The 27197-nt window shown below is 30.3% G+C and overlaps 1 protein-coding gene across 6 annotated transcripts; it reads left to right on the forward strand.

Moving 5' to 3' along the window:
- Window positions 1–93: 93 nt before the first annotated feature.
- LOC148239222 (choline/ethanolamine kinase) lies at window positions 94–27195 on the forward strand. 6 transcript variants are annotated; one of them, XR_015811208.1, is made up of 10 exons: window positions 94–255; window positions 19956–20080; window positions 20425–20629; window positions 20713–20865; window positions 21035–21214; window positions 21283–21412; window positions 23054–23508; window positions 24410–24642; window positions 25390–25563; window positions 25750–27195. XR_015811208.1 is itself a non-coding variant. In XM_088195961.1 (9 exons), the coding sequence occupies exons 1-9, from the start codon at window positions 247–249 to the stop codon at window positions 25855–25857; spliced, it is 1539 nt and encodes a 512-aa protein (XP_088052087.1). In that variant the 5' UTR covers window positions 94–246; the 3' UTR covers window positions 25858–27195. The 6 variants fall into 6 exon arrangements, 3 of the variants coding, with proteins under 3 accessions (XP_088052087.1, XP_088052112.1, XP_088052094.1); XR_015811210.1 differs by having other exon boundaries at window positions 24410–24542; XR_015811209.1 differs by having other exon boundaries at window positions 24410–24555; window positions 25750–26350.
- The last annotated feature ends 2 nt before the right edge of the window (window positions 27196–27197 follow it).

Below are 27197 nucleotides of genomic sequence, written 5' to 3' on the forward strand. Positions count from 1 at the left end.
TATTATTCAACCTTAAGCAATACTCGATGTAACGAGCATTATGAGTAACGGGTGAGTAATATGATAATCCAAAGGCGCTGCACTTACTTCGACAGTATCGCCGCGGCTGTTCTACTGGGAGGTCGTATTCGCACTCGCTAGAAATTGACGTCCGTCGACACTATTTTTATTATATCAAAACTGTATTATACTCAGTGAAGTGACTGCGTGTTATTTACGAAAACGTTACAGCGCAACGAAACGATCATGTCTAAGGTGAGTCTTTTCTTTTATTTATCTTTCGAGGCGGCTTTTCCGGCGAAGGCCGGTGCCGGAGGCACGGCGCCGGCGGAAAGGTCGCGCGATATTTTATACGGTATTTTCATATTTTTGCATTCGTGCCCGCGAATCGCTTTTATACTTTTCGCACAAACCGCGAATCGATAATCGGCGAAACCGGCGGATTTTCGAACGACGTACGTAAGGCGCTTATTTTGAATCGATCAGATGTCAAAAGAGGGTGCTAAGGGGGTGAAAAAATTGCGCTTTTAATCTTACAGATCATAAATTGTAAACTAATACTTAAATATTTCTGAACTAGGTTATTTTGCAATATTTTGCAAACTTTCTAATTGCACTAGCATTGTAATTTTATTTAGCAAACTTTCGTCATACGTAGTTTGGTACTGGACAATTTAAAAATAACAAAATAACACCGACTTGGTTTTGGCCATAATAGATCGATATTCGATCGGTTCGGTCGTAATAAACGAACGTCTTATTCGAATTAAAAAAATATTCGAGTCGAGAAATAGTAAGATATGATGCGCTTTTTATAATACTTTTTGCGATAACACTTCGTGATTTTGCGATCTGTGGTGAGCTTCGAACGAAGTATATTTATAGTTAGAATGTTTTATCTGCGCATGCGCAATGCCAAATACGACGAAATAATAGTAATCCGTTCGCTTTGCAAATTTGGCCATAAAGCGATTCGTCGCGGGCATGTCGTTTCTTCAGAATATTTCAATCAGTTCGTTTCGTCGATATTTTACGTCGTTGTTCCTCTTTTATGTCAAGTTTCTCAACAAAAAGGCAATAATATGTTCTTTTCTTCTTTTTTACGTTTCGTCGATGAGTTTTAATGTACATTTACCTCGAAATAAGTAAAATTCGTGTGTGTATGTACATTTTAAGCGGCGGCCATTTTAACATCCTTACAGCAACCACTAAGATGTTACTGATTAAAAAAATCGCGAATATTTTAATTAAATATATTTTCCCTTTACTTTGCCTTTGGCATTCTAAAAACAAATTATTTTTTTGGTTCCCTGTTCGCCAAATGCAGTATTATTAGATTTTCGTGCATTTTGGCCATTGGCCTGTTTTTCAAATATAATTCATAAATACTTGTGCTTTTATCACCAAAAAATATAAGGTCAAATAAACGCCAAAAAAGAGGAATTTAGTTAAACAAAACATTAGTGAAATCCTCATTTCGGAACACCCAAGAAATTCGAAAGCTATCATTTTCCAAATCATAAAAACTTCAACTTTTTTTCATAAACTTCGAGACACACGTATTAAAATACGCATAGCCTCGCATCGAGCCTTGGATGTTTAGCTTTCACTAAGGAAATATAATAGGTGAAGCTAAAACAATAACACAATTAGTTATAAATTGTCTTCCCTCCCATTCGTCTAAACTTCCTAGAAGGGACCAGTATAAAGGATTTGATACTCGACAATCACTCGGCGAACTTATTCCAAGACGATAATCACTTTCAGGTTCGTTAGAAAAAGACTCGGACTGACTTACAAATCATGGTCTCTCTTGACAGACGAGCAGGGCTAGCCCAAAAAGGTTCAGCGCCCTGAACTCCTAAAAAAACAGGTCATTTGGGAAATTTTTCCTGAGAGCTAAAAAAGTAGTCACCACGGAAATTTTTGTTTAAAATCTATTTCGTAAATTTAAAAACGGACGACATATTGACGTGAAAGCTAAAAAAGGTCATGGAAATGGTTCAAAAACTCCGATTTTAATAAGGGCAAATTCCTGAAAGAACTAAAAAAAGTTTTCACGGAAAAACCGTGACACGGCTTTTGTTTGAGGATAATAAATTTCTGCAGGAGCTAAAAAAAGGTCATTTAGAAAATTTTGTTCAAGTACGCGAACACCACAGTTTGACATTTATTAATTTTACCATTGCGAATATAAAAAAATGCATTCCTAATTTGACTTTAAAACTTTGACAAATAAACAATTATCACAAATAAGAAGCGCGGTAGTCTTGCTAAAAATATATTTTTTCCATTTTCAACAAATACCTACATACAGACTGCCTAGAAAAATCTAGTTAAGAATGGAATGACGTAGTACGCAACCTCTTAGACCAGTGGTTCTTAACCTTTTCAAAGTCACGGTGCACTTTTGATCATGGGAAAAAGTGGCGGTGCACCAGAATTAAGAGGTCGAAAAAAATATGTGGACATCATTTTTATTACATATTTTTAAAAAATAATAGTTACATACAAAATTACATACAAATTTTTCACATATTTTTTTAAATTAAATTATATAAAAAAGTTTAGTATTGAAAATAAATTTAGGTAGTTAATTTTGCCCTAGATCCAATTTTTAATTACGTGTTTTATTAAAAATATTTGTATTAATATTTAAAGGTGCTCTTTGGGTGGCAAATCTAAGTGGTGCATTTACCCCCCTTTGTTTACCCAAAATGACGTTCCTGCTTAACGTCATGGAATTTATATGATCAATCAAAAATTAATTAATGTGATACCTGAGCTTGTTGGCTTTTGCAGATATCAGAAATATTAGGTCGAATATTTTATGTAGTTACCCTGAATTCTTCGTTTAAATTTTTTCTGTCTTTCTCGTTTTTTAGTTTTCATATTAGTTGTTGTTGAGAAACCAAGCTCACACAAATATGATGTTGAAAACTGTAACAAAATTTTCATTGCCTTCATGTAAACAAGTGAATATTCTTGGACAGTAATCCAAAAATTCTTCATAGTTATTTCGGAAAATTTAATTTTTAGAGTACGATCAGTCGACAATGAGACTAATTTGATGATTTCGTATCCGGTCATAATTTTCTATACTTAAGAATGGAAAATAATGTGCAATATTTTTTTCCAATAAAGTTAAATGTTTTATTATTGCGGAAATAACTCCCTCGGGAATGTTTTCGTTAAGTGAAGGAAACATATCTACTTTTTTTTTCTATTATTTGATTTTTCGAAAGAGTTATTTTTTTCCGAAATCCTGTCAATTTGTCAATGGATGTCATGAATTTGTCGTTTTTTCCTTGAATGGTTGTATTAACATTATTTAACTGATTAAAAATAACTGCTAAATATGCCACTTTAGCATATCAATCATTATTCTGAAGACATTTTACAAAATCATCCATACCATCATTTCGAAAAAAGATTAACAATTCATTCTTAAGTTCTATGAATCGGCATAAAACTTTACCTTTAAATAACCACCTGACTTTAGTGTGAAAAAGCAAACACTCGTACATAGCTTCCATAGAAATGCAAAGTTTTTTAAACATGCGTGTTTTTAAAGGTCTTGATTTTATGAAATTCACTATATTTACAACTTGATCTAGTACAGATTTTACTGCTGCTGGTAGTGTTTTCGAAACCAAAGATTCTCTATGTAAAAAACAGTGCGTAGATATAATATTAGGTTTTCTTGTCTTTGCAAGGGTTACAAATCCTTTAAATGAGCCTACCATTGAAGGAGCACCATCCATACAAATTCCTACACATAACTCCCATGATATTTTAAATTGTTCTAAATATGAATAAATAAGATCAAAAACATCTTGTCCTGTCGTATGCTCGGTAAGTTTTTTGCAGCATTGATTTTGATTCACTATTTTGTTTTCATTTATAAAACGAACGAATCCTAGTATTTGTGCCTTACCGCTAATGTCAGTAGATTCGTCGACTTGTAAAACAAAATATCGATTGGAAAGTTTATCGTCAACTGTTTTCTCAGTATCATCCGACATATTTAATTTTTTTTTTATTGTATCGTTTGAAAGAGGAATTTTCATAATTTCCTTTTTGCTTCATCACTAAACATAATTTTTCCTATTTCACAATATGCAGGTAAAATTAGAGACTCTGCTATAGTATGTGGTTTTAATTGTACAGCAATCTTATATGACGCCAATTGTGCCTTATCGGAAATTTTAACAGTTTTTTTAAAATATTTCGCTTGTTTATTTTGCATGCTTAACAATCTTTTGAAGTAATCTTTACTTTTTGATGCAAGATCGGCGTGCTTCGTAGTGAAGTGGCGATTTAACTTGTCAGGATACATCGCGCTATTGGACAGTTTTTCTCCACATACAACACATAGTGGAATGTGATATCCTTCCTCATTGATGCTAGTAAAACTGAAACGTTAATATTCTTCAGAATACTGTCCATTCATTTTTTTGATTTTACTGGATATATTTTCTTTTGTATGAGACGTATGATGTCTAGTAACATCGTCACTACTTCTTCCACTTGTACTCCCAGTGTCATTAATATTTTGGTCTGATTCACAATTTCGTTTGGTAATAAATTTATCTATTGTGGGGTATCACGACTATAATAAAATATAAATTGATTGAAACATTAAGATTTTACTATTTTGCGGAATTTTTGTCTTTACCAATTTTCTCGCGGTGCACTTGCAATAAGCTCGCGGTGCACTGGTGCACCGCGGTGCACCGGTTAAGAACCACTGTCTTAGACTAATAACTCTGAGGTTAGGGGTTCGAGCCCCGACAATGGCACTAGAATTTTTATTTATAAAAATGCGCTATTATTAAAAACCAGCCCCAGCTGCAGTGACATCTATTGAATATAAATTGTATTACACATAATAATTTATAGTTAATAATATAAATGTCACCGATTCCTAGACTCATTCTGGTGGTTAATACTTACTTGTAGATATTCACTATGTCGATAACACATTGGGCTTACAATGAAAGCATTAATCTCGTTTACTGTTTCTTCGTTAAACGACGCTTAAAAGAGAATGGCGTTAAAACACAGCTTCAATAATTGGATGCAAAACAATGCATTAAAAAATATGTTAAATTAGAGGGGGGGGGGGTGTATAATGTGTTTCATTTTTATTGTGGCCATGATTATTGCTGTTTGTTTACGATGATAAAAATGTACATTCCTTCGGTTAGTATGTCGATAAAATTGTGTTTTTACCAAATTATGTAATAGTAATTCAAAGCTCTTATTAGATTACTCTTTATTCAGAATTGGAATTTAGTTTTATTTATTCAGTGACTAATCGATGATTATATATATATATATAATGTAAAGTATAGTTTATTTTAATTGTTGATCCAATTTCATAGAAATTAATGAATTATGTTTATATTTTTTATTATTATTAGATGACGTTGGTTTTTCATCGCAACGTCGACGTATTTTGTAATTAGTATTTGTATTAACTTTTTGTGCTTATAGTATCATAAAATAGTGTATGCGGATTTCTTTTGAATGGCATTTTTTATTTGTTTGTACCTTACAAAAATATGCATATTATCATAAGATTAACGTCATATAAGCTAATCACTTTTGCAAAAGTATGGAAAAATTAAGCACACGAACGCGAATCGACACAGTTGAACAAACAATATGTGGTAAAAAAAATCGACAATACTCGCTTGTGTAACTTAAAAGATGTTAATCATAATATCCAAAACAATATTCGTCTCTGCTATGCTGTATACAATTTGCAATATTCATTCGCGTTTGCGTCAATGAAACTTTGCTTTTAGCGACAAATTTAAATATAACAAATTATTTTTTCGGCGACGTCTCTCACCGAGCTGCGGCGCAATTTCAATATTGTTATGTCGATTTGGTTATGCGAAGGTTTTTGCGCATGTTATGAACGTTTCAATGTTGTCACGCGATTGCAATAAGTAACATGTACCCCATTCCATCTTCTTGACAAACAATATTTTATAAATTGTAAAGTTGGCTTAGTATTATTAGATAATCTACATTCTAGTATCTTTCATAGTTAGGGATTAAGGCAATGAATTTTCCCAATTTAAATAAGAACGACTAACTGCTAGAAAGCAGTAAACAAATTTGTTTGTGGCTTATCGTTTTGCCACGACCTGCCGATGACTTTCATGCTCACCTTTGCCATTTATTTTCTTTTGAGCCAGCGATCCCATTATGCGGTATGTCGAACGATTTGTGCCGTCTACCACCGCTTTAATCATCTTTTAAAAATCGTCGGAATGAATGAATGATAAATCAGGCGAACCAGAAAGACCTGTCAGGGACCGTTATAGGCTGAAATACATTCGTCATAAATCAAATCTTCTCTTGCGATTTACATAAAAATATATTGTTCTATGAGACTTATATCCACTTATACATACGAGGGTGAGTCAAATAAAAACTAAGCCGCTGTGTTGTCTTGAACTAAATTTAAAAAAATAATCCAATTGAAATTCATTAACGAATGAAAGTTCAGTATGGTGATGCATGTCTGTCACTCCAGCAAATGTACACGTGTACTAAAAAGATTTGCGTTAAACCAGAAAGAATTTTTGTTAGCCTTATAAAGTGACTTATGTTATTAATATTGGTTTTAATAAAAGTAAAACAACTACGGAAAACATTATTACCTTTTGCATATAGACGTTAGGAGGAGGTTTTTTTTAATATCTTATGTATATAATTGTATTATTTTTAAACGTATTAAAACAAAAGGGTTTTTTGAAATCCGAATGGAAAGCTCGCTTATGTAGTAGTGTAATATTTTGCGTGCAACGTAGACTATTGTTTATACTTTATACATACAACTATATCTGTTGGCATGTCCGAACGTAATGTGTTTTTGTAACTTAAACTCATTTCGAGGCCAATGTCGTATTTTCTTATATAAATTATATAATCTGAAAAAATGTAATACAAAATATGATTTGAAATTCAGTTTAGATTTCAGATTAGATTGTTACGCGCGACGAATATCTCGTAGAAATCGTCACTGTTCAATTACGACAACCTTTTATCGATTTATCTTAACACCAGTTACGTGGTGCTTGTGTAACCGATCACCCGTATTTTTTATTTAATAAAATAAATTGTGCATGAACTTATTAACCAGGTGTGTTTACGTATCTAGAGATTCGGGTTTGCCTTGACAGTGACAAGTTTGTTGTACGTATGTATTTTGAGCACTATTTCCCCCCATCTTCGTTTCGATTTAATCTTCAATTCTTTTCGCAATCTTTGTGATCTGCGTACAAATATATTTTACTTTGAACTTCAGCGTCTCTAATCTCACTTTAACCCAGTTAAAAAAATGACGGCTAAACAGCCGCTCGTTAAGCGTTTTATAGACTTGTTCTTATCTCTTATCGTTTCAGATCGAAAACGTTGTTTGCGAATGTTTTTTTTTATTATTATTGTAAAACAGCGATAATTTTACCTTTAAGTATGTGTATTTTGCGACGTACCTTTTTTATTATCTAAATTAATATTTTTTGTCTTATCCCACGTCACTCCTGATTACTAAGAAATTCGTATTCCATTTAAATAATTTGCATTGGATTAGGTTGAACTTCGAATGTTTTTAATATTCGAAGAATAAGCTAAACATCATTTAAGAAATTAACGCCGCCCATGAAGAAATGTTATGATGATGATTTATATAAAAGGTGCAGAAAAACTTTCTTTAAATAAAGTACCATTATGTTTGAAACTCTGGCCAAGCTTTTGAGTCACCGGCAATCAACGCATGAGGAAAAAGTATTAAAAACTTGAGTGTATCTTTGAAACGTAAAGAACACGTGACGCAGGTTAGAATTATATTTGAACTATAATCGTCACTACCATCGAAATAATTGCATATTTTTTAAACCGATGATATCATTTAATATTTTCGAAGATTACAAAAAATCATTTCTCAAAAGTTGACTATTTTGTTGTTTTTTTTACTGATTTTAATCATATAATAATCAGTTTAATTGTGATAATATAACATAACACGGCTATTATACACTATTTACCTTGCTGAAAGAAACAGTTTAAGAAACTTTTAGTAATCAATTCTCTTATTTATCATACCATCATAAGATAATCCTATTGTATATATAAAGAAATAAAAAATAATATTGTGAATCAACCATAATATAGTGAAATATCTTTGTAACGAATACCGAAATAACAAAATTCTCAGTATAACGAATCTTCAATTTGTCCCAGAAAAACTTTCATATAAAAGGTTTTCATTGTAACGAAAACTGATCTCAATATAACGAAATATTTTGATCCGAATTTAAGAATAATGTTACAACTTGACACAATATTTTTCAGAATTCAATTCGTTCTTGCCTTGGCGTGTGCCGGATGTGCGACATTCAAAGTGTTTCACCGACCCTCAAACTTATTTTATAAAACATTTTTTTTACCAAATTTTATTGTGTTCATTACATGGACATTGACAAAAAACGATCTTGTAAGACATTATTTTGATGCTGCAATAATATGGTGATTAAAAATAGAATAAAAATATATCATCATCCTTACATTCAATATAACGAATTTTCAGTATAACTATTGATATGATTGACGATTGTAATATTGTTTTAATTGAGATGTGATTTATTTTAATTATTGCACATTTAATATTAATTTCAGAGAATCCCAATATTTATTTTCGAAAGATTTATCTCTCATATATTGATATACATATTTCTATTCATGTTAAAAGTAACATTAATCAAATTTGAGTTATGAATGTTTATGTAAATATTATAGAATATAAATTACGTAAATACTGCATAGCCATTTTAGTCCCAGACAAATTGGCCTAATATATGCAAAAATAATTGTGATAAAATCATTGATTTGCAATTTTAATTTAATTATGTTATACATGTGTTTTAAAAATTTTAAACTTTTTTTTGTGTACTCACTGAAATATCAGCACTAATATTTAGTAGTTACAACAATAAAAAAAAACATATTTATTTACTTAAAAAAAGAAAATCTAAATCATGTTTGCTTTAAATATACACTCATCAACACTTATTTAAATTGTGTCATTATTCTCAAATGAAAAAGTTTTTATTTTTTAATATACATTTCCCTACATTTTTCATATGCATTTTTTATTTAAATATAATTATTGAGACTAATTTATTGCTAATATTTAACACCGATATTAGTGAAGCATATTAGGGGAAAAGATGTCAATTGAAATAAAAATGTACGAATAGTAAAAAGAATTTCTTTTATGCAATACCTGCTTTTGTTTTCACTTCGCCAGCCATCCCTATAATAAAAAGAACGCGGTCAATTCTCTGTTACATAACAGAATTCCTGGGAACTGCGAACAGGTTTACTTAAATTTGTGCCGAATTTGTGTATATACGAACAGGTTTAATTAAATTTGTGCCGAAATATCGGCCGGTGAGTTTTTTGCATAGAGTGTGCCGATATTTCGGCCTTCTTGGACTAAAAGTAATTGTATTCTACTTTGTATCCTACATTGATAAAACTTCAGTGAGCATCATTTTATTATACGCTTTTGCTCTCAAGCAATACGGACATCGTCGTTTTCGTAGTTCTAAGCCGTTTTCAACAAAATAATGTACGTATTAAAAAAAATAAAAAAATATTTTCGGTACTACCGGTATTTAATTTTGAAATACCGGTAGTGCGGTTGCTCAATTTTTGCCCCAATACCGGTAATTAAGGTATCGGTACTACCAATCCAATTGTCCAATTCGTTGTATGGAACAATTATTTTATTCAAAGACGGAATAGCACAGTCCGTAACGTCTCAGACTAGTAACGCTGATGTTGCAGGTTCGAGTCCCGGCAGCAACACTCGAATTTTTATTTATAAAAAATCTATTGGTTATAAATTATATTACACATAATAATTTATAATTAATAATATAGATGTCACGATTTCCAGACTTTCTATCTGGTGGTTAATACTTACTTGTTATATTTGGTTGACTTATCAGTTGGTACAGATTTTTCCCTTTGTAACGCATTGGGCTTATGCCTGTCAGGATACAACGGAAGATTTAATAAAAGTAAATATGAAGCTCGTTTAAAATTAATTTAATTCGTGTTAATCGAATACTAATATGAGGAAAATTACACTTAAAAACAAAAAAGAGGCATAAAAAATAATGTTCAATGAATGCGAGTCTATAAAAAAATTCATCAGGTATTCGTAATATAATAGTTTTAGAAAACACGTTTATTTTATTTTTCAACATAGTCACCATTTGAATTTTCAAATATTCGAATATATTCGCAAAGTTAAGATTATATAAATAAAAGTATCAAAGCTATATATTTTAAAAACATATGTTTTAAACTTTGTATCAGTAAGATGTTTTACTTTATTCCTGCTTCTGAAAATACTACAATTCGGTATGCTTAAAAATATTACCATAATAAATTACTTTATTTTATTCATTTTAATGAAATAAAAAAAGTCACAATATTATCTTGGAAGTATGAGTAACTTCTTGAATTTCTGCAATTAAAAAGTGTTTTTTTTTCTTCGTTATCTTGTTTGTCGGATATTAGTTGTTATGACCATGGCTGTTATAAATAACAGAAAGACGAGAAGCAATACATTTTTCAATACAAAAAAAGGATATAGTTAATCGATCGTTATATTAGTTTATTCATTACGAACGTTACTTCTTCCTGCTTTAAATTCACGACAGCATTTTACCACATTTTGCCCTGTTCATAACGTCATCACCTTCAACAGAAACAGCAAGCATAATATTGTTGCGATTGAGGCCTCGTAAACTCTACCGCTCGTTTGTTTAACAGAGTGGTTGAATTTATGATTACATTTTTATTGTTATTGTATTTTTACTTTTTGAATATCCCTTATTCGAATAAATACAGTGCCATTGCCCTACAATTACATGACATTTTGTTTATTAAATTATAATGTAGACTACTGCCGTAAATTATGTTCCTTTTTTACTTAACTTATTTGGCAGCCCTAGCTTTTATATTATGTTGACAGTTTGAGCTGCATACTGCAATAATATATCGCAGTTTTAGCCAGCTCCAGATAAGCATATCGATTGATTTCATTGTCACTACATACTCTTTATCAACACATCAAGCTCAAACATGGCAAAAGGTATGCGTTACCCATGGTTATTTTGATTTTTGACACCTCAAAGCTGTTATGCATGCCAGGTTCACATATGCAACTGAGCTGACAATGAAAGCGACACACGTTCGTTATCGATCGGCTTTGGTGCCAAGCAGCCGGCATGTTTTGCGGTTTGTCCACGTCATCGTTTCGCTAAAAACCAGCGGCGGCAATTGCTTCCCAATGTGCGAAAAAAAATCAATTTCGACACACATTTCGCCGCTGCGCCAAACCGGTCGTGCGACTGAAAAAATCTGCTTCGCGAAGAAGACGAAAGAAAGTAAAAAAAGAGCAAGTGGCTTACAATTTGTTGGGGCGCCATAACAAACGAGACTGGAGCCCGAAGATTAAAAAAATGTTGATGTTTCAATGATACCGATGGCATTTTAATTCTAATTTTAGGGTAATAAGTGGGTGTTGAAGAACGAAGCCCATTGTGTTAGTTCATATAGCACAGTATTGCAATATATTATAGTCAGGGTGACGTTTTTATTTTGATCGTTAAAAATTTAATTCTGATGTTCAACTATTTTTTTGCACTTGCTGTCATAAACCTGATCCTTCATATATAACTACAGAAAAAAAGAGGAACACGAATACCAATTAAAATATACGGCTTGCTGCTACTTTGTCTCAGACCTGTCTTCCACGCTTTCCTGAATAATTTATTGCACAGTCAATATCTTTTTGCGCACGTACGAACTTGGTCTCACGGCTCGTGACACTTACTGACATACCACTGTTGGTGAAAATGTCCAATCGAGTGATATATTATAGTTTTCGTGGGAGGATTCTGGACATGGTAATAGTTAAAACAACAAAACACTGATTTTGAAACTTTATTATATACACTATATTACAGATAATTTGTCACAGTGATTGTTTCTAAAACGATAGGTATTAGATTCATCAATACGCTTGTTGCTACGCAAAGTTCGTTGCTGGGTATATGTATAGATATATCAAATGAACTTGAGAATGACTTATATATTTAATATAATGGATCAATAAAAAAATCACAATAATCATGTAATTAAAAAATCTCAGTATCCTGTAAATGGAGATTTCAATAAGTATATGTACATTTTTCTTTATAATTGAATATACATTTTTTTATGTAAATATGTTTGTATGTATAGTATGTAGAAAGGAGAGGAGAGAACAATATGCTCAGTATCAATTTATACGGTATGCTTAAAATAGAACCCTCGCAGAAACTTCTCGAATGTCTCGATATAGATTCGCATGAAAATAATTTCCAAATAAGAAAAAAACATGGAATATCGCGAATAAACAAACTAGTAAAGTGAGCGTTGACTGTTCGCTTTTAGCATGTCGTGATACATATGGACAGTTTGTTTTGATGCATCACAAAGTAGATCGATGATATAACCGTTTACTTTAACCAAAAAACTGTTTATGCTATCTGAAGCATTGATGCTTTTATGATTATGAGTTTTATGACATTCCAATCCTCAAGATTAATAAATAAACGATCGACAGAGTATATTTATAAATCGAACGTGCTTCGTGTGCCTTGAAAGTATTTCAGGAGTACTTTTCTCCGGTATACTTTTTGCGCAGTAGCTTTTGTATTCGCTTGTTTTGTTTTACATTTTGAAGTATTGTAAAGACGTTTTGTAGTCAGCAGAGACTGAGTATGTCTTCCATTGGAATGCGAGGCGTCGCCTGTGAGGCCTTGTTTTGAACATATCCCATCTGAGCTGTTCGTAGTCTCAATATTATCTACTTTTCCGCTATCCGAATGTTTTATATTTGGAAATTTTATGTTTGGAAATACAAAGATAAAATTGGTCAATTATGAAAAATCTGTCTTGTTTTGCATCGTAATTTTTTTAACTACGCAACACTGATGACTATTTTTTGGCACGAAAAAATCCTAATTTTTATTTGATGCCTTTTTAACAACTGTTTTTTAGCCTTCGCTCTGATATTAAAAATAAGTTTACATTTTTGGCTTGTAATTTGATTGAATAATTATATATATTTTTAAATTTCATCTACGCGTCATATTTGTGTATAAGAATAGTTTGTTATTTATTAGAATATTAAAAATAATCTACTCTAATGCGTAGATTAATATTTTAAAAAAATGCAAACCTTTCCATTTATCTTATATTAGGATATTTTTAATTATCATATATACATTTTTATTGTAAACCCTCATTTATAACTTGTTTACGTTATCGGTAAAAAATTATATCAAGCATCGCTTGTATAGAAAATAACGATCGTTATGGTACTAAAAATAGGCTTGTATTTTTCGAGTCAGAATTTATATTAATTCTTCGGAATTAATATTAAATGGTAAGGATAATTTTTACAGATGGTCAGAATAAATTTTTTCAGTCAGTATTTATTACAGTTTATTGGTCAGTATTTATATTATATGCTCTATATGTTCAGCATAAATATACATTATTAATACTTGTTTGGTGGGTTCGCAATAAGCCAAGCGTACTCTCCACTGCCGCTCTGTCGTTATTCCCGCTTATTTCGTCGCTCTGAATACCTTTGCGTCCTACATACAATTAAATAGATTCGTTAATAGTTATTCGTGTGGTGTTCAATGTTCTGACCAACGCTCGCACCTAACCTGTCCAACTTTTTGATGCGAGAAAGATATTTTATAAGATATTTCTAAAATATCTATTTATATATTTTTAAATTAATAAGACGTCCTATCTTTTTATTCTGAACGTATGCTATTTTTATTATTCTGACCCTGAATAATATATTTATGACCATTCATTATTTTAATTATGATCCTATGTTTTTATTTTTACCGTATGCTATACTTAAGACTTATTGATATTTATTCTGATCCTGAATAATATAATTATGACCAGGCTGTTAATACAAATCTGATTAAAGTTGATTTAAATTCCGATTTTTTTAGAAGGTCTTTTTAGCTTAAACTTTTTCAAGATTATACATTTTCTTCAACAGTCATTTATTAATTTTGTGTGAAAAGTGTTATAATATTTACATGATAGTTAAAAAAACATTTTTATACAAAAAAGTCATACATAATTTCTAAAACAGAGTTTCTTAAACTTCTAAAAAAAAAATCATGCTTCTGTTAGATGCTTTTATAGAAAAATAGAGACTCATCAATAATCTGAACCGGATTCAGAAGATGAAATTCACAGCGTCTATTTTTTCTGCATCTTATTTAAATCTCTGCCAAAATTATCTAAATTCTAAAAATAAACTTTCAAAGTTAAATACAAGCTAACAAAACTTATATTTTTTAGAAAATACTGTAGTCTGTTATAAGATGAAATGTCACATATAGGAATTTTTAGTGGCATAATTAATTTTGGGTGCGATTTAACAGGGAATTATTTTGAGAGATTGTGCATTTAAATAAATACTTTGTTCCATAAAACGAATTGTTTGTGTATTAATGTAAAATAAATCTTCGGATTTTTTCGGAAAAGATTCTTTGCAGATTTATTTAATGTGTACTGCTTTAACTAATGCTCGCTCGCGTCTAATCTGTCCCAACACTAATGCACAATTATTTTATATATTGCTCATTTAAATTGCTCTCATCAGTTTTTTTGTGAATTGAAAGCTGTTTATTACTATTAGTAATACATAATTGAATTTATCTTATATTAGTAATGCATAATTTATACATAATCTTCCCGTAAATTTCGTTACACAATTCGTACAAAATTGGTATTTCTGCAGAATAATTTTAACGCGTTGAGCGATCCATTTCGTAAATGTGTTGTTGGAAACTAACAGCCTGCCTCACGTTCCACCAAAACTCCATCGTCATTTTGCGGGGCCACTGGAACCCTTTGTGTAAAAGAAACAATGACCAGAACAACTTGAATGTGTCGTTTCTATGAATCATTCTTCAACGTTTGTATTAATCGCAATAATACGTATTCGATAATGTATTTTCTTCTGACAGTCCATGTTTCGGAAATAATAGACACTAAGTTTCAACATTTTTTTTTAAATTTTTTTTTAAGTTTGTGTGGTCTAGTTTCTTTGCATGATATATGTACATATATGCAACTAATTTATTTATAGTTGAAAATAACATTTGCGCTACACGACAACGCAAAATTTTTAAAAAACAATATGAATGTTTCAAAATTTAAGAAAATCTGCGTTAAATGTCTCCCCCTACTACTGTTTTTAGACGCTTTTTGCTACCAAATATTGCTGAAACAACTATATATTATATAAAGAATCAAATTGAGATAACGAGTTACCGTTATAGTAAAATAAGTACAAAGTTTCTGTATACTCGCGGTTAATAAATAACAATTTAGCTCAAAACCTAATATTTATTGAGTTACATTGTATCCATATTGCATCATAAAGCATCTCCTAAATCCAAGTGTATTTCTATAATACTGAATTGTGCACATTCAAAACATTCGTTACATAATCCAGTTATCATCTCACTGTGCATTGTCGGTATCGATTCAAACTCCCGCAAGTGGAATATTCTTGAAGCATGATTCATGCTACATTGTCGACATCTAGCGTTGCGGTTCTTAAGCTTTAGGCACACAACATAACCTCAAAACGTCAAAGTGACGCGCAGGACGGTCGTTATCGATTGACGGTCCATTGTAGGACTGCGGTTCGACACTATCTGCTCGCAAGCACCAAAGATAACGTCTGTTGACAGATTGTGCGAATGTGTGCTAATCGCGCTAATGCAAGTTGTATGACAAATTGAAGGCTATTTCACTATCAGTCCAAGTGCAGGGTCACCAATTTAATAAGGTATGCTATACCTTATTTTATTTTTTGCGATTATTTTTATTATGGAATCGTTTATGAATCGAGATGTAGAGATGTGGATCAGGGCATGCTCAGGAAACTAGTTTGACCGAACTCTGATATAAGGTCAGATTGTTTTTCCTGGTTTAGTTTGAATCATAAACAGAAAAGGTGTCAGAATCATAATCATCACATTACCCTACTTTGAACTTTATGTACATTATTCGAAATAGACATGTCAATACAATCAAAATATTGTAATGTTGCAAAAATAATTTTTTCTTGTTTAACATGATAATTTTTATGGAAATTCTCGGCGCATTACTAATTTTTAGTAACAACTGGTCAAATATTAACTGATATACTCATATCTTATATTGCTCATTGCAAAATGTGTTTTAAATAAAATATTATAATTTTCATATCCTTTTTTTAGATTTGTAAAAAAAAAATTTGCTTATTGAAAAAAATTATATAAAATACATTGTGTCAGTGCGTTCGTTAATGTTTCTCAAAATTTATGTATGTAATATATTATTTTTGTTACTATATTATTTTGTTTAGTTTTTTTTTAAATACAAGGTAAATTATATTTTCATTTATAATATATTTCCCTTGTTTTTTATTGATAATAATATTTTAATAATAAATGAATATTTGAAATTCAATTGCGATAGGTGGAGTCAAAACTAAGGCAAAGATATTTTGAGGCCAATAAATTGCTGCCATAAAACTATAGACATGACACAATTGTATCCTTAATGCTATATTTATTTTCCTTGTATGCTTTGATATTCCATTAATCTTTTGCATGCCGCATGTTTGCGTGTCGGTTAAGATTGAAATACCAGTTTAAATATTATAATTTTAGATAAAATTGCGACGAGAATAAAAAAATACTATAATTTGTTTATTATATTGCTTAATCGTTGATTATGTAAATTCAATATGTCAAAAATATGGCTGTTGTTTTTGTGCAGTTATGCACGTAACTAGAATGGAAAAGCTATTTATATTATTATTCATTACCCATTTCAAAACAGCTCTATAATCGATGCGATAGTGACTTGATGACTATTTTAAGATGTCAGTAGTTGTCTAAGAACACTGATGCTTTTTATACTGAAATAACTAATTACGTAAATCACGATTTTACGAATTAGTGCTGATTTTAACAGATTTTTTCCATAATGTCGAACCATGAAAATATCGTGCAAATATGCAGAACCGATTTTTTAAACATATGCGTGTATAAAAAACACGTTTTTTATTTGTCTCCTAAAATACACCACTGTAACCTCGCGGAATGCAAAAATGCTCGCACATATTAGCACAAAGGCGAGCTTCCGTCTTCTGAGGATTTTTTCTGTATAGATATGTTAAAATCCTCTGGTGTCACTTGGGTCAGAATTGAATTCGTATATCGCTTGCGATATGGAGTTTATTTTTGACGACACTGCGATAGAATTCAGAAAATGTGATTACGTCAAGATTTATTTGGCTTGGTAATTATTTTAACACAATCAAAATATTTTATATTCGATTTAAAGATCGATCAAATTATGATTTTTAAAAGCAGATTTATAATCACTTGTACTTTTTCGTGTTAGTCATTAAAATCGTATGTTATTAAATGAAGAAGTACATAATTGTTGGTCATTTTAATTTAGGACTACTGCCCTATTTTGTAATTTTTGCAACATTTGTTTATCTAATTTAAACATATCTAATATTGTCGCAAAATAAGTAAAATGGAGCAGTATTATAATATTGTAATTTTTTTTATTATGTCTATACTTAACATATTTTTCATTCTGGAAAATATACCTATTTTTCTACTAATTTTTTTAATATGTAATTACAATGTTCCTTAAAATTTAATTTTGTATCTACAATTACTCCTAAATATTTTATATTATCAACTATTTCTTTAATCCAGTTATCTATAACTATTTTGATATTATTATCTAACATATTTTTTATAATTAATAAACATACATTTACCTTTATTATCATTATTTTTAATTATAAATAATAATAGAAGATATACATATTTTTTTTAATTTGCATTTTACTAAGAATAAAATGCAATAAAAATCAGCTGTGACATGTTTCATATATACTCTAAACTTGATTAGATTTCTAGCTGTTTCTCACTTCATTTTTTAAAAAAGCGGTAATTTTTTATTTCAGTCAGAAAAATGACTAAGGATGATGTGTAATTTATTATATGATATATAATCAGTATTAAAAAACGGAACTTTTATTATTGATTATACCTGTTTTTGGCAATTAATAGATAACAATATTGTACTTTTCACTAGATAATTTATTTTTCGAAGGGCATTGATTGTGGTTTTTTAATCTGCTTTAGCTCAATTGTTCTGAGATAAAGTTTGATCGTTTCATTTGACTCAAAGGTGTATGTAATATAAGCGTGTAATTATAAATGTATTTCAGTTATCTTGCTCAAGATTTAATTAATCGTCGCCGTTCAAAGTAAAAGACTTTTTGTGGAATTTGTTATTACACAGCAGATAAGAAAAGAGATTCCAAGTATTTATTATTAATGATATTTTTCCAGTATAATAAGTTATTTGTCATATGTATCTTAATTAGTCATTAAGTTGTTTGTTATTTTTTATACATCTATATTTTTTATAGCTATTATCCTTAGTAAATTAAATGTGTATACTTTGTCTGGAATGTTAGATATAAGGTCATAACTCACGTAACTAGTTATTAAGGATAAGACATTATTGAGAAATATTTATAGCATTTTATATTTTTTTTTTGCCCTAAAAAATAAATAAATAAAAGTAACAACAAATTAATAGATACCCAGGTTAATGGCTTTGGCCAGGAACTGGAAAAAATAAATATTATACACTGTATAATTTTCTGCGTTAATAATACTTTTCCAGCGATTTATGCTTATAAATCCGATATTAAAGATGTTGGTATTTTTTGTTGTTTTTTAATGTTATCAACTTTTTCATTAACGTTTACAGCTTTTTTTCTCTGATAAGTATGCAAATAGTATGGCACTGTGCAGTTTATGAACCGTTATCAGTCATGTACACATATTGAAAACTAAACACTCAATTGGCAACAGCAGTGCTAAAATCTTAAAATGGAATTTTTGGCAGTTATCACAATTTATATTTATATATGCATATGCTATGTAAATATATAAACGTAGTGTTTATCTCATATTTTATTTTTAAATACTGTATTTGACGTATCTGCTGCATGGGAATTATCAACAATGCAGCAGATACATCATTTTCAGATTTATGACTTATATTGTTTGAGGAAGTTTATAAGAAAACTTGTGTTTTTCAAACCCGCTCAAGGCCATGATCTTTAGAATGAACTATCTCTTAAGGTCAAAAAATTTGCAACTTTTTGTTGAAGGAAGTATGTGGAATAAATCTAGATAGTTCATAATTACATATTCAAAAATGTAGAGAAAATGTGTTTCTATTTATAAAGCTATTCTTGTAATTTTTTGCTTTAGCTCAAATGCTGACGATTAAGTGTAGCACATGGTGCGCACTTGGCCAGAATATATTTTCTTAAATTGCACTGAATATAAAATTTTGTAGTCTTGTACAATTTTTAATGCTTGTGCTCATAAAAAATAAATATGTATTTTTGTTGTATCCAAGTCTTATCTACTAAGAGTTTTCTTGCAAAAGCTTGTTTCGATATTGAGTAAGAATATATCTGTCTACCCTCTCTTATGAAGTGCCTTCTGTTATATGTATGCAAAAATACCAAATTTTTCTAACTAATCACATATATGTTTTAGTTAAAACATAATTCTGGATTTGGACTATTAGTATATTTAATACATATATTGAAATAAATTAGTAGCAGTTCTATTCAAATGACATCTCTAATAAAAAAACTCATACTTTTGATAGTATGTTTTGATTATGTGGTGTTAATAATATTTTTTTATTTGTTTCAGTACTTACCACTGTGCTGCAACGATCCCGATAAGATGAGGGACGCGGCGGCAAAGATTTGCAAGGATTTTTTGCATGGAGCATGGAAGAAAGTCTCAGCTGACGAACTTACCTTCCATAGGATCAGGTAATAACGTTTTACCATTTACTGCCATCGTCATCGTTCTTAAATTTGTTAAGCTTAACCACTTAACCGCCAGCGACACACCAGTGAGTCACTTGTTTAATATTTTTTAAAACAAGTTAACGAATTATTTACATTTTTTTTAATTAATAAAGATTATTGTACTAGCTTCATTTATCAGTAAACCAAGTATTTTATATTTATTTTTAGAAAGAGATACTGACGCGCGAGGAGAAATAACAGGTGACTCACTAAAAAGTCGCTGGCATTTAAAGGGTTAAATTAGCAAATGACATGGTTATTTTGAGAATCAGATTGCCAATGATTTTCATTGTTTGCTTTTTCAGCGGGGGACTATCCAATTTTTTGTACTATGTAGCATTACCGGAAACACCTGATTTGTCTAAGGAGACACGGGTTCCGATTACTCCAGAAGAGGAAAGGAGCGCCGATTCGTTGTACCCTGATGGTGAAAAGAAATCTACGATTAAAAAGTTACTAGGACGCTCTTTCGCTAGACAGACTTCTTTCACAATGGAAGAACCTAAAAAGGTTAATATGATAATATTATTTACTACACAAGTTCTTAATATCAAAAATCGTTTTTGTGTGCTTATGTAATGTCGACTTTTTAGGTCTTAATTCGTATTTATGGACAAACACAAAGTGAACGCGGAGTAGACAATATCATAATGGACTCTGTTATTTTCACACTTTTATCGGAGAGGCGTCTAGGGCCTAGACTGCACGGAGTTTTCTCAGGAGGAAGAATCGAAGAATTCATACCGGTGAATATGTTTTTTATTATTCTACAATTTATTATTTGCCCAAAAACTATATATCATTCTTTGTCAACATAATGTGTGTTTTTAGAGTTGTCTTAACTTATTATCGCGCTTAACATAATCATTAAATATGACGCAGGCTTCGAAAATATTATGACGTTTGACTTTTCAGGCACGCCAGCTGCTCACGCGCGAATTGTCCGAACCGGCTTTCTCGATGAAGATTGCCGAAAAAATGGCGGCCATTCATTCAATGGATGTGCCGCTTTGCAAAGAGCCTCAGTGGTTGTGGAAGAAGATTGGCAAGTGGCTGCAGACGTCGTTGGCTAATTTGGAAAATGTTGACAAAAATGTATGTCGATGTTAACGAACAACACAAAACGTTACAATCATTATTGATTGATTTGTTTTATTTTTTAGAATGAAAATGAAGTTGCTATTGCAAAGAAGTTGATTAAATACAAGCTAGATAGGGAAGTCAATTGGTTGAAGGATTACTTATCTAATGTGGAATCGCCGGTCGTATTCTGTCATAACGATTTGCAAGAAGGTGAGTTGAATTTTTGATTGTGTAATACTCAAATCTTTAATAAAAAAATTAGTCAACTATTAAAATTAAAATATTTAAAATTGTTTTGCATTTAAAAACACTATTTTCATTTTTACGTTCTATATATTTGCCATCATCTAAATCACAATTTTTGTTTATTTAAACGTTGTATTTAATTAATTTAAAAGATCATTTCTCCAAACAGCAAGTTTTTCTAAATAATTGATTTATTAACACATTGAATACCGAGTGCATATATTTGTGCATTTGTGCAAAATCACATGTTAAATTGTGTATTTACCGTAATGTATTTATTTAGCGCTTTAGCTATAGATGTTATTAATATTATATTAACTAAAATATTTGAAAAAATCTATATATGAAATTTTAAGCGCTAAAAACTTATATAAAAAATATTACCATAAAACTGTGAATCGCGTACCAAGAAAATAACCCCCCCCCCCCCAATGACATCCCTGTCAAAAACTTCTTCACAATCACTGTGATCACATGTATTCTTAATCTTCGCTAGAAGGTTGGAAAAGATAAACTTTTTCTTCTAACAAGATTTCTTCTCTTTCATCCATTTTATAACGATCACAGTAAAAACCACAAAACAAAATAATTTCAATTCGGTAAAAAAATCTCTCAATACAGATTGTTTATTATCACAAAACAGTTAAAAAATAACAACACAATATAATCTTTTGAAAAAGCATAAAAGTAAAAAACAAATTGTAGCATAAAATCAATTAGTCTACAATTGTTTTCTAATAGATGTAAAAAAAATTGACATTTTTTTGCTGTCAAGCAGTTTCAAAACTCAATGGTCGTGTGAATATCACCGCGTAAATCGACCGTAAAGTGTTAAAAATAACGAAATTATTGTAGTCACAAAGTTCAGTATTTGTTGTTTTAAAAATAAGTAAAAGTATTTCATCATTTTATTATAATCTGTATCGTTTTCATTTTTAAAATATATATCTATATATTTAATGATTCTAAACATAAATTTATATTTTATTTTATATGCGATCCACAGTTTGACGTTTAATTTTACCATTGAGAATATAAAAAACAATCATTACGAAACTGTATTTTAAATTTTACGTTAAAATGTTAACTAATTGAAAAAAATTGAGTTGAAGTTCTAATTTTCGCTAATAAGACCCGCTGCGCTGCTGCATTTTTAGGAATGAGTTAAAGCTAAATATTCCATTAAGTTTTATTTTTTAAAATATGAAACATCAAACCGCCTTTGCGAGCTAGCACTTTTATGTCTTCCGTTAATGTTAAAATATTATCTATATATCAAATACTTAAATTCTTTAGAAATGCTAATTAATTCCCTCTGATGTTTATCTGAATTATGATAATAAACATTTTTATCAAGAAAATATCTAATGATGTTTTCTTTTATTATATCTTTGATTGCATCATTTAGACATAATTAAATGCGATGAACTGGATATTGGCAAATGCAAACATTAGTTTTTTCTTCAATTATTGTTGGAATTCCACATTTTTTCTTTTTTAAAATTAAGATTTTAAAAAAATTAATCAGTTAAAAAAATCATATTTTTATAAATAAGTTCTTAATTTCCAAAATGATTTAATAAAACACATCTTACTACTCTTCAGGCAATATATTGATACGTGAAGATATCGTACAACAAAACGACGAGACAAATGATGACGTCAATGTCGATTACTCGGCTATCAACCACGATAGCTCGTCCGATTCGTTTTTGAGCGAAACCGGCTCCGACAAAGAAATGTCCGCGGTGCCCGTGCAAATGACAGTCGAGTGCAATCAGCCTTCGCACAGACGCGAGAAGCGCGGCAAGAAGCGCAAAAGCTCATTCGCGATGGATGACGACTGCGATTCCAGCGACTCCATCTGCAGCAACATATCGGATGGGTCAATAGGCAGCGGCGAGCCACGACTGGTGCTCATCGACTACGAGTACTGTTCGTACAACCACCGAGGCTTCGATCTGGCGAACCACTTCATCGAATGGGCGTACGACTACTCGAACCCGAACTACCCATATTTTTATGAGAAGTTTGATCAGTATCCGTCGCTCGAGCAAAAGGTAATGATCGTCTTTCCTTTAATATCAAACCTTTTATTTCAATCTTCATCATCATCAAATTTTTCACGATATATAATATCATTAGTTTGGATTTTCTTTTTTTTTTCGTTGTATTTTCAACATTGTTTAAGTTACAGGCATGCCGTGTACTTATTTTGGTAAGAATCAAAATATGTATGAAATTTTTATTCTATGTATAGGTAGTTGATCGATGAGCTCTTATCTATTAAATTGTAGACGATGTTTTACGAGATGTCTTTAGATGTGTGATAATTTACTTACATTGCATATGTTATACAGTGGAAATTGTTTAAGATCTTCTAAATGTAGAGTTGCTTTGATTTTTTAGGTTAATCGGATAAGCATATCTGCATGTAATTTATGAAGAATATAATTTTTTATAAGTTATATGTGACCTTAGATTTCAAAATCTATTGTCATATATCTACATATATTTAATACTGATAATTAAATATTAAACTGTTTTCACTGTATGAATATAATTTTTTTATGGAGAACTAATTTATATTTTACATAATAAACAAATTAAAATCTGATATAACAGTATATACAATTTAGTGCAAATATTCTTCATGAAAAAACATCAAATCAAACTAAAGACATCTCTTTTATATGAATCTGGATAAAATGCAAGAAACGCATAATATAAAAGAAGTGACGTCAAAGGAGATTCTTATTGATTAAAATTGCATACTTATATGCGTTTATTTTGTAATTATGATTTATTTTAGAGTTTTTAAATACATATTTATGTCATCTTATACATATAGTTTAACTTGAATGATAAAATTGATAAAGGCGTCGGATGTTCACTTAAAAAAACACTTCGGGTCGTCTATATTTTCTGTGCGTGTCTGCTTTTTATTGCTTGGTTTTTTAGACGAGCTCAGTTATGTCCATCCTTGGTTCCGTCGGTGCTCTTGTGCAAACTCCCAGCTGAAGAAGGCTATGGCCACATCGCGCGTACACGCAACAGTGTGCCAAATTACCCCTCGCGCACTCTGTGTGCAAATGTGCGCAGAAACAGTAATTGTGTTGAAATCATTATAGCAAATACGAGTGACAAACTATGATTGAGGGAATTGAACACATTTGAATCGCACGTATGCTTTGGTATGATATACACATAAATACGGTATCATATTTACTGCATTATTGCTAATATTTTATATTTAATACATCGTAACCTATTTATTAGTTACTAATTAAAAATTCAACTACACAGATAAAAAACTTGTTATTGATATAATTTCGCATTAAAATGACTCGTACAGTTATTGGCCTTGTATTATATTTCGGAATTTTCTGATTTATAGTAAATAGTAATTCATTTTAATATCTTTTTTATTATAAATGGACAATAACTTTATCAGTCACTGTATTAAACCTCAAGTTTTAATAAATGTGTTCAAATCTTAATGTCGAGTTATAATTTATTCATAGTCACAATAAGGATCTGTTATCTGTAATAATTAATGGTGATAGGCGATATTTTATTTATTTATGATTTTTTTAACATTACATTATATTCATCATTAGTTTAGTACATTAGATTTTTTCGAAATTAAAATTATGATGAACATTAATTTTATAATATTCATGTCCCTCTTTATTCAGATTATTTAATTCTAATTATTTTTAAATTCAAATTTATATTGCTGGATATTTAATTATTTATTTTTAAATAATAATAAAATAAATTAACGATAATAAATAAAGCACAGATTTATCCCATATTTTTTTTATTAAATATACATATATAAAAATAATAATTCTAATTTGTACAAACGTAGGCATAGGCGTATTATGCTAGATTCGTCTCTGAAGATTATATCACTAACGTATATATTCACTTTTTAGGAGATATTCATGAAACAATATCTGATGAAGATATGCGGCGGAGAAATGTCCACGGTGGAAGAAATCAATCACTTGAACGTTGAAGTTGAGGCATACACTCTGGCAAGCCACTTGTTCTGGACCTTGTGGGCTATCGTCAACGCTCCAAAGAGTCAAATTCCTTTCGGATATTGGGTATGTATTATTATGTTAGACCTGTGATTCCCAGCCTTTTTTGACTTGCATACATTTCTATTATAAAATATCGTCCAAAAACAAAATTTTAGACGTTGACCTGTCACACCATACTTTCAGTTGAGAATTACTGTTAGATGATTGAATTTTTAAAATTGTTTTAATAATAATAAAAATAACTTATAGGACTATGCTGTGTCCAGGATAGAATGGTACTATCGTCTGAAGCAAGACATTGTAAAAAAAGCACCCGAAAATACGCTGAAAAGAAAGATCCGCGAAGTCGACATATGAGATGTGTGTCAAGACGATAAATGCGTCGGTGTGTCGGTCGTTTTAAGACACAGCAGCTGAAGTTGACTTTACGCATAGCGATTTATAAGCACAAACTTACGTAACGTTCGTAGAAGGTAACGGTCCGACTTCGTTGAATATTTTTCTAAAAAAAAACTTTGGATTGTAATTATATATATACATATATTATACGCATTGTTGAAAATGTGAAATTTATATATGTAAAGGATACTGTGTATCGTAACTTATTTATTGTGAGAGCTCCGAATACTGATTTATCGACAGAAGGATCACACTAGAGCTTATTACTGCGGTGTGATGTGTTACGGGCATCATATGGAACGGCGTACCGAGCAGCTGGTGATAAGTTTGCCTTATTACGGACTACAGAATGGAATTTATCGTCAAAAAATTTAATGAATGTTTAACATGTCATGAATATCAAACAAGTGATTATACACTAATAGTGATAGTAGATATATAAGAAAAAGACTATGTAAATATATTATTATATAAATATTTTTAATGACTATATCTATTTTAAGACCATATATTTTGCTTTATTGAAAAAATATTAATTCGTAATCTAATCGGTTTATTTTTTATACCAGTTAAGGATTACATGCTTTTTGTATTCCTTGTAAAGTATATTTTAGAATTTGTAGTATATTAATTATATTTTATATGTTTAACAATGTGATTTGTAGTGTGATTTTTAAGGCCAAAATTTCCATTTTCTATTGTGCAATGCCAAATTACTTTTACATCGCAAGCATTTATTTAACTAAAACTTAGGTAGATATTTGAATTGTAGTATTCTCGTCAAAGAGACTGAATGGCTAAGACTAAATAAATAATATCGTAAGTATATTTTTACACATTTCAAAGTGCGCTGTGGCTTTAAAACGATAAGATACTATTCTGAAGAAATGAGTACAAGGGGTGGGTGCCAAACTTTCGATTAACGATTGCCAACGTACTTGCGAATGATCCTAGTGCTTAAAATGTATTATACATTTACAAAATGTATTTAATTTCACAAAATCACATTTATTATTTTTATTATAAATTTGACTATCACCTTTTTAATCTTTACAAAAGCACCATATATTCAATATATTATAGACTCAATTGTATAATAAATAGTACATAGTTTAAATACTCGAATCAGTCAGTCGAGCTTCATTGTAAACCGTGTGTATACATATACGGAAATCTTGTTTAATCTCGTTCAGTGTACAAATAAACAAAAATATAAACTCCGATTATGTATCCTTTGTATCAAATGTTTCCTACTTAAAATGTATTTTTTTTTTAATAAATTTATTTTAAGAAGTATT

This window comes from Plectrocnemia conspersa, unplaced genomic scaffold (assembly GCF_051122295.1).
Source record: "Plectrocnemia conspersa isolate PC_06_02 unplaced genomic scaffold, ASM5112229v1 ptg000001l, whole genome shotgun sequence".
In the NCBI taxonomy this organism is placed as follows: domain Eukaryota; kingdom Metazoa; phylum Arthropoda; class Insecta; order Trichoptera; family Polycentropodidae; genus Plectrocnemia; species Plectrocnemia conspersa.

What these genes read in the sequence shown, in the direction of transcription:
- LOC148239222 (XM_088195961.1), top strand. An exon ending in GAATCGAAGAATTCATACCG is followed by an intron (nt 20,866 to 21,034) that starts GTGAATATGTTT and finishes TTGACTTTTCAG; the next exon opens with GCACGCCAGCTGCTCACGCG. An exon ending in AAATTCCTTTCGGATATTGG is followed by an intron (nt 25,564 to 25,749) that starts GTATGTATTATT and finishes AATAACTTATAG; the next exon opens with GACTATGCTGTGTCCAGGAT.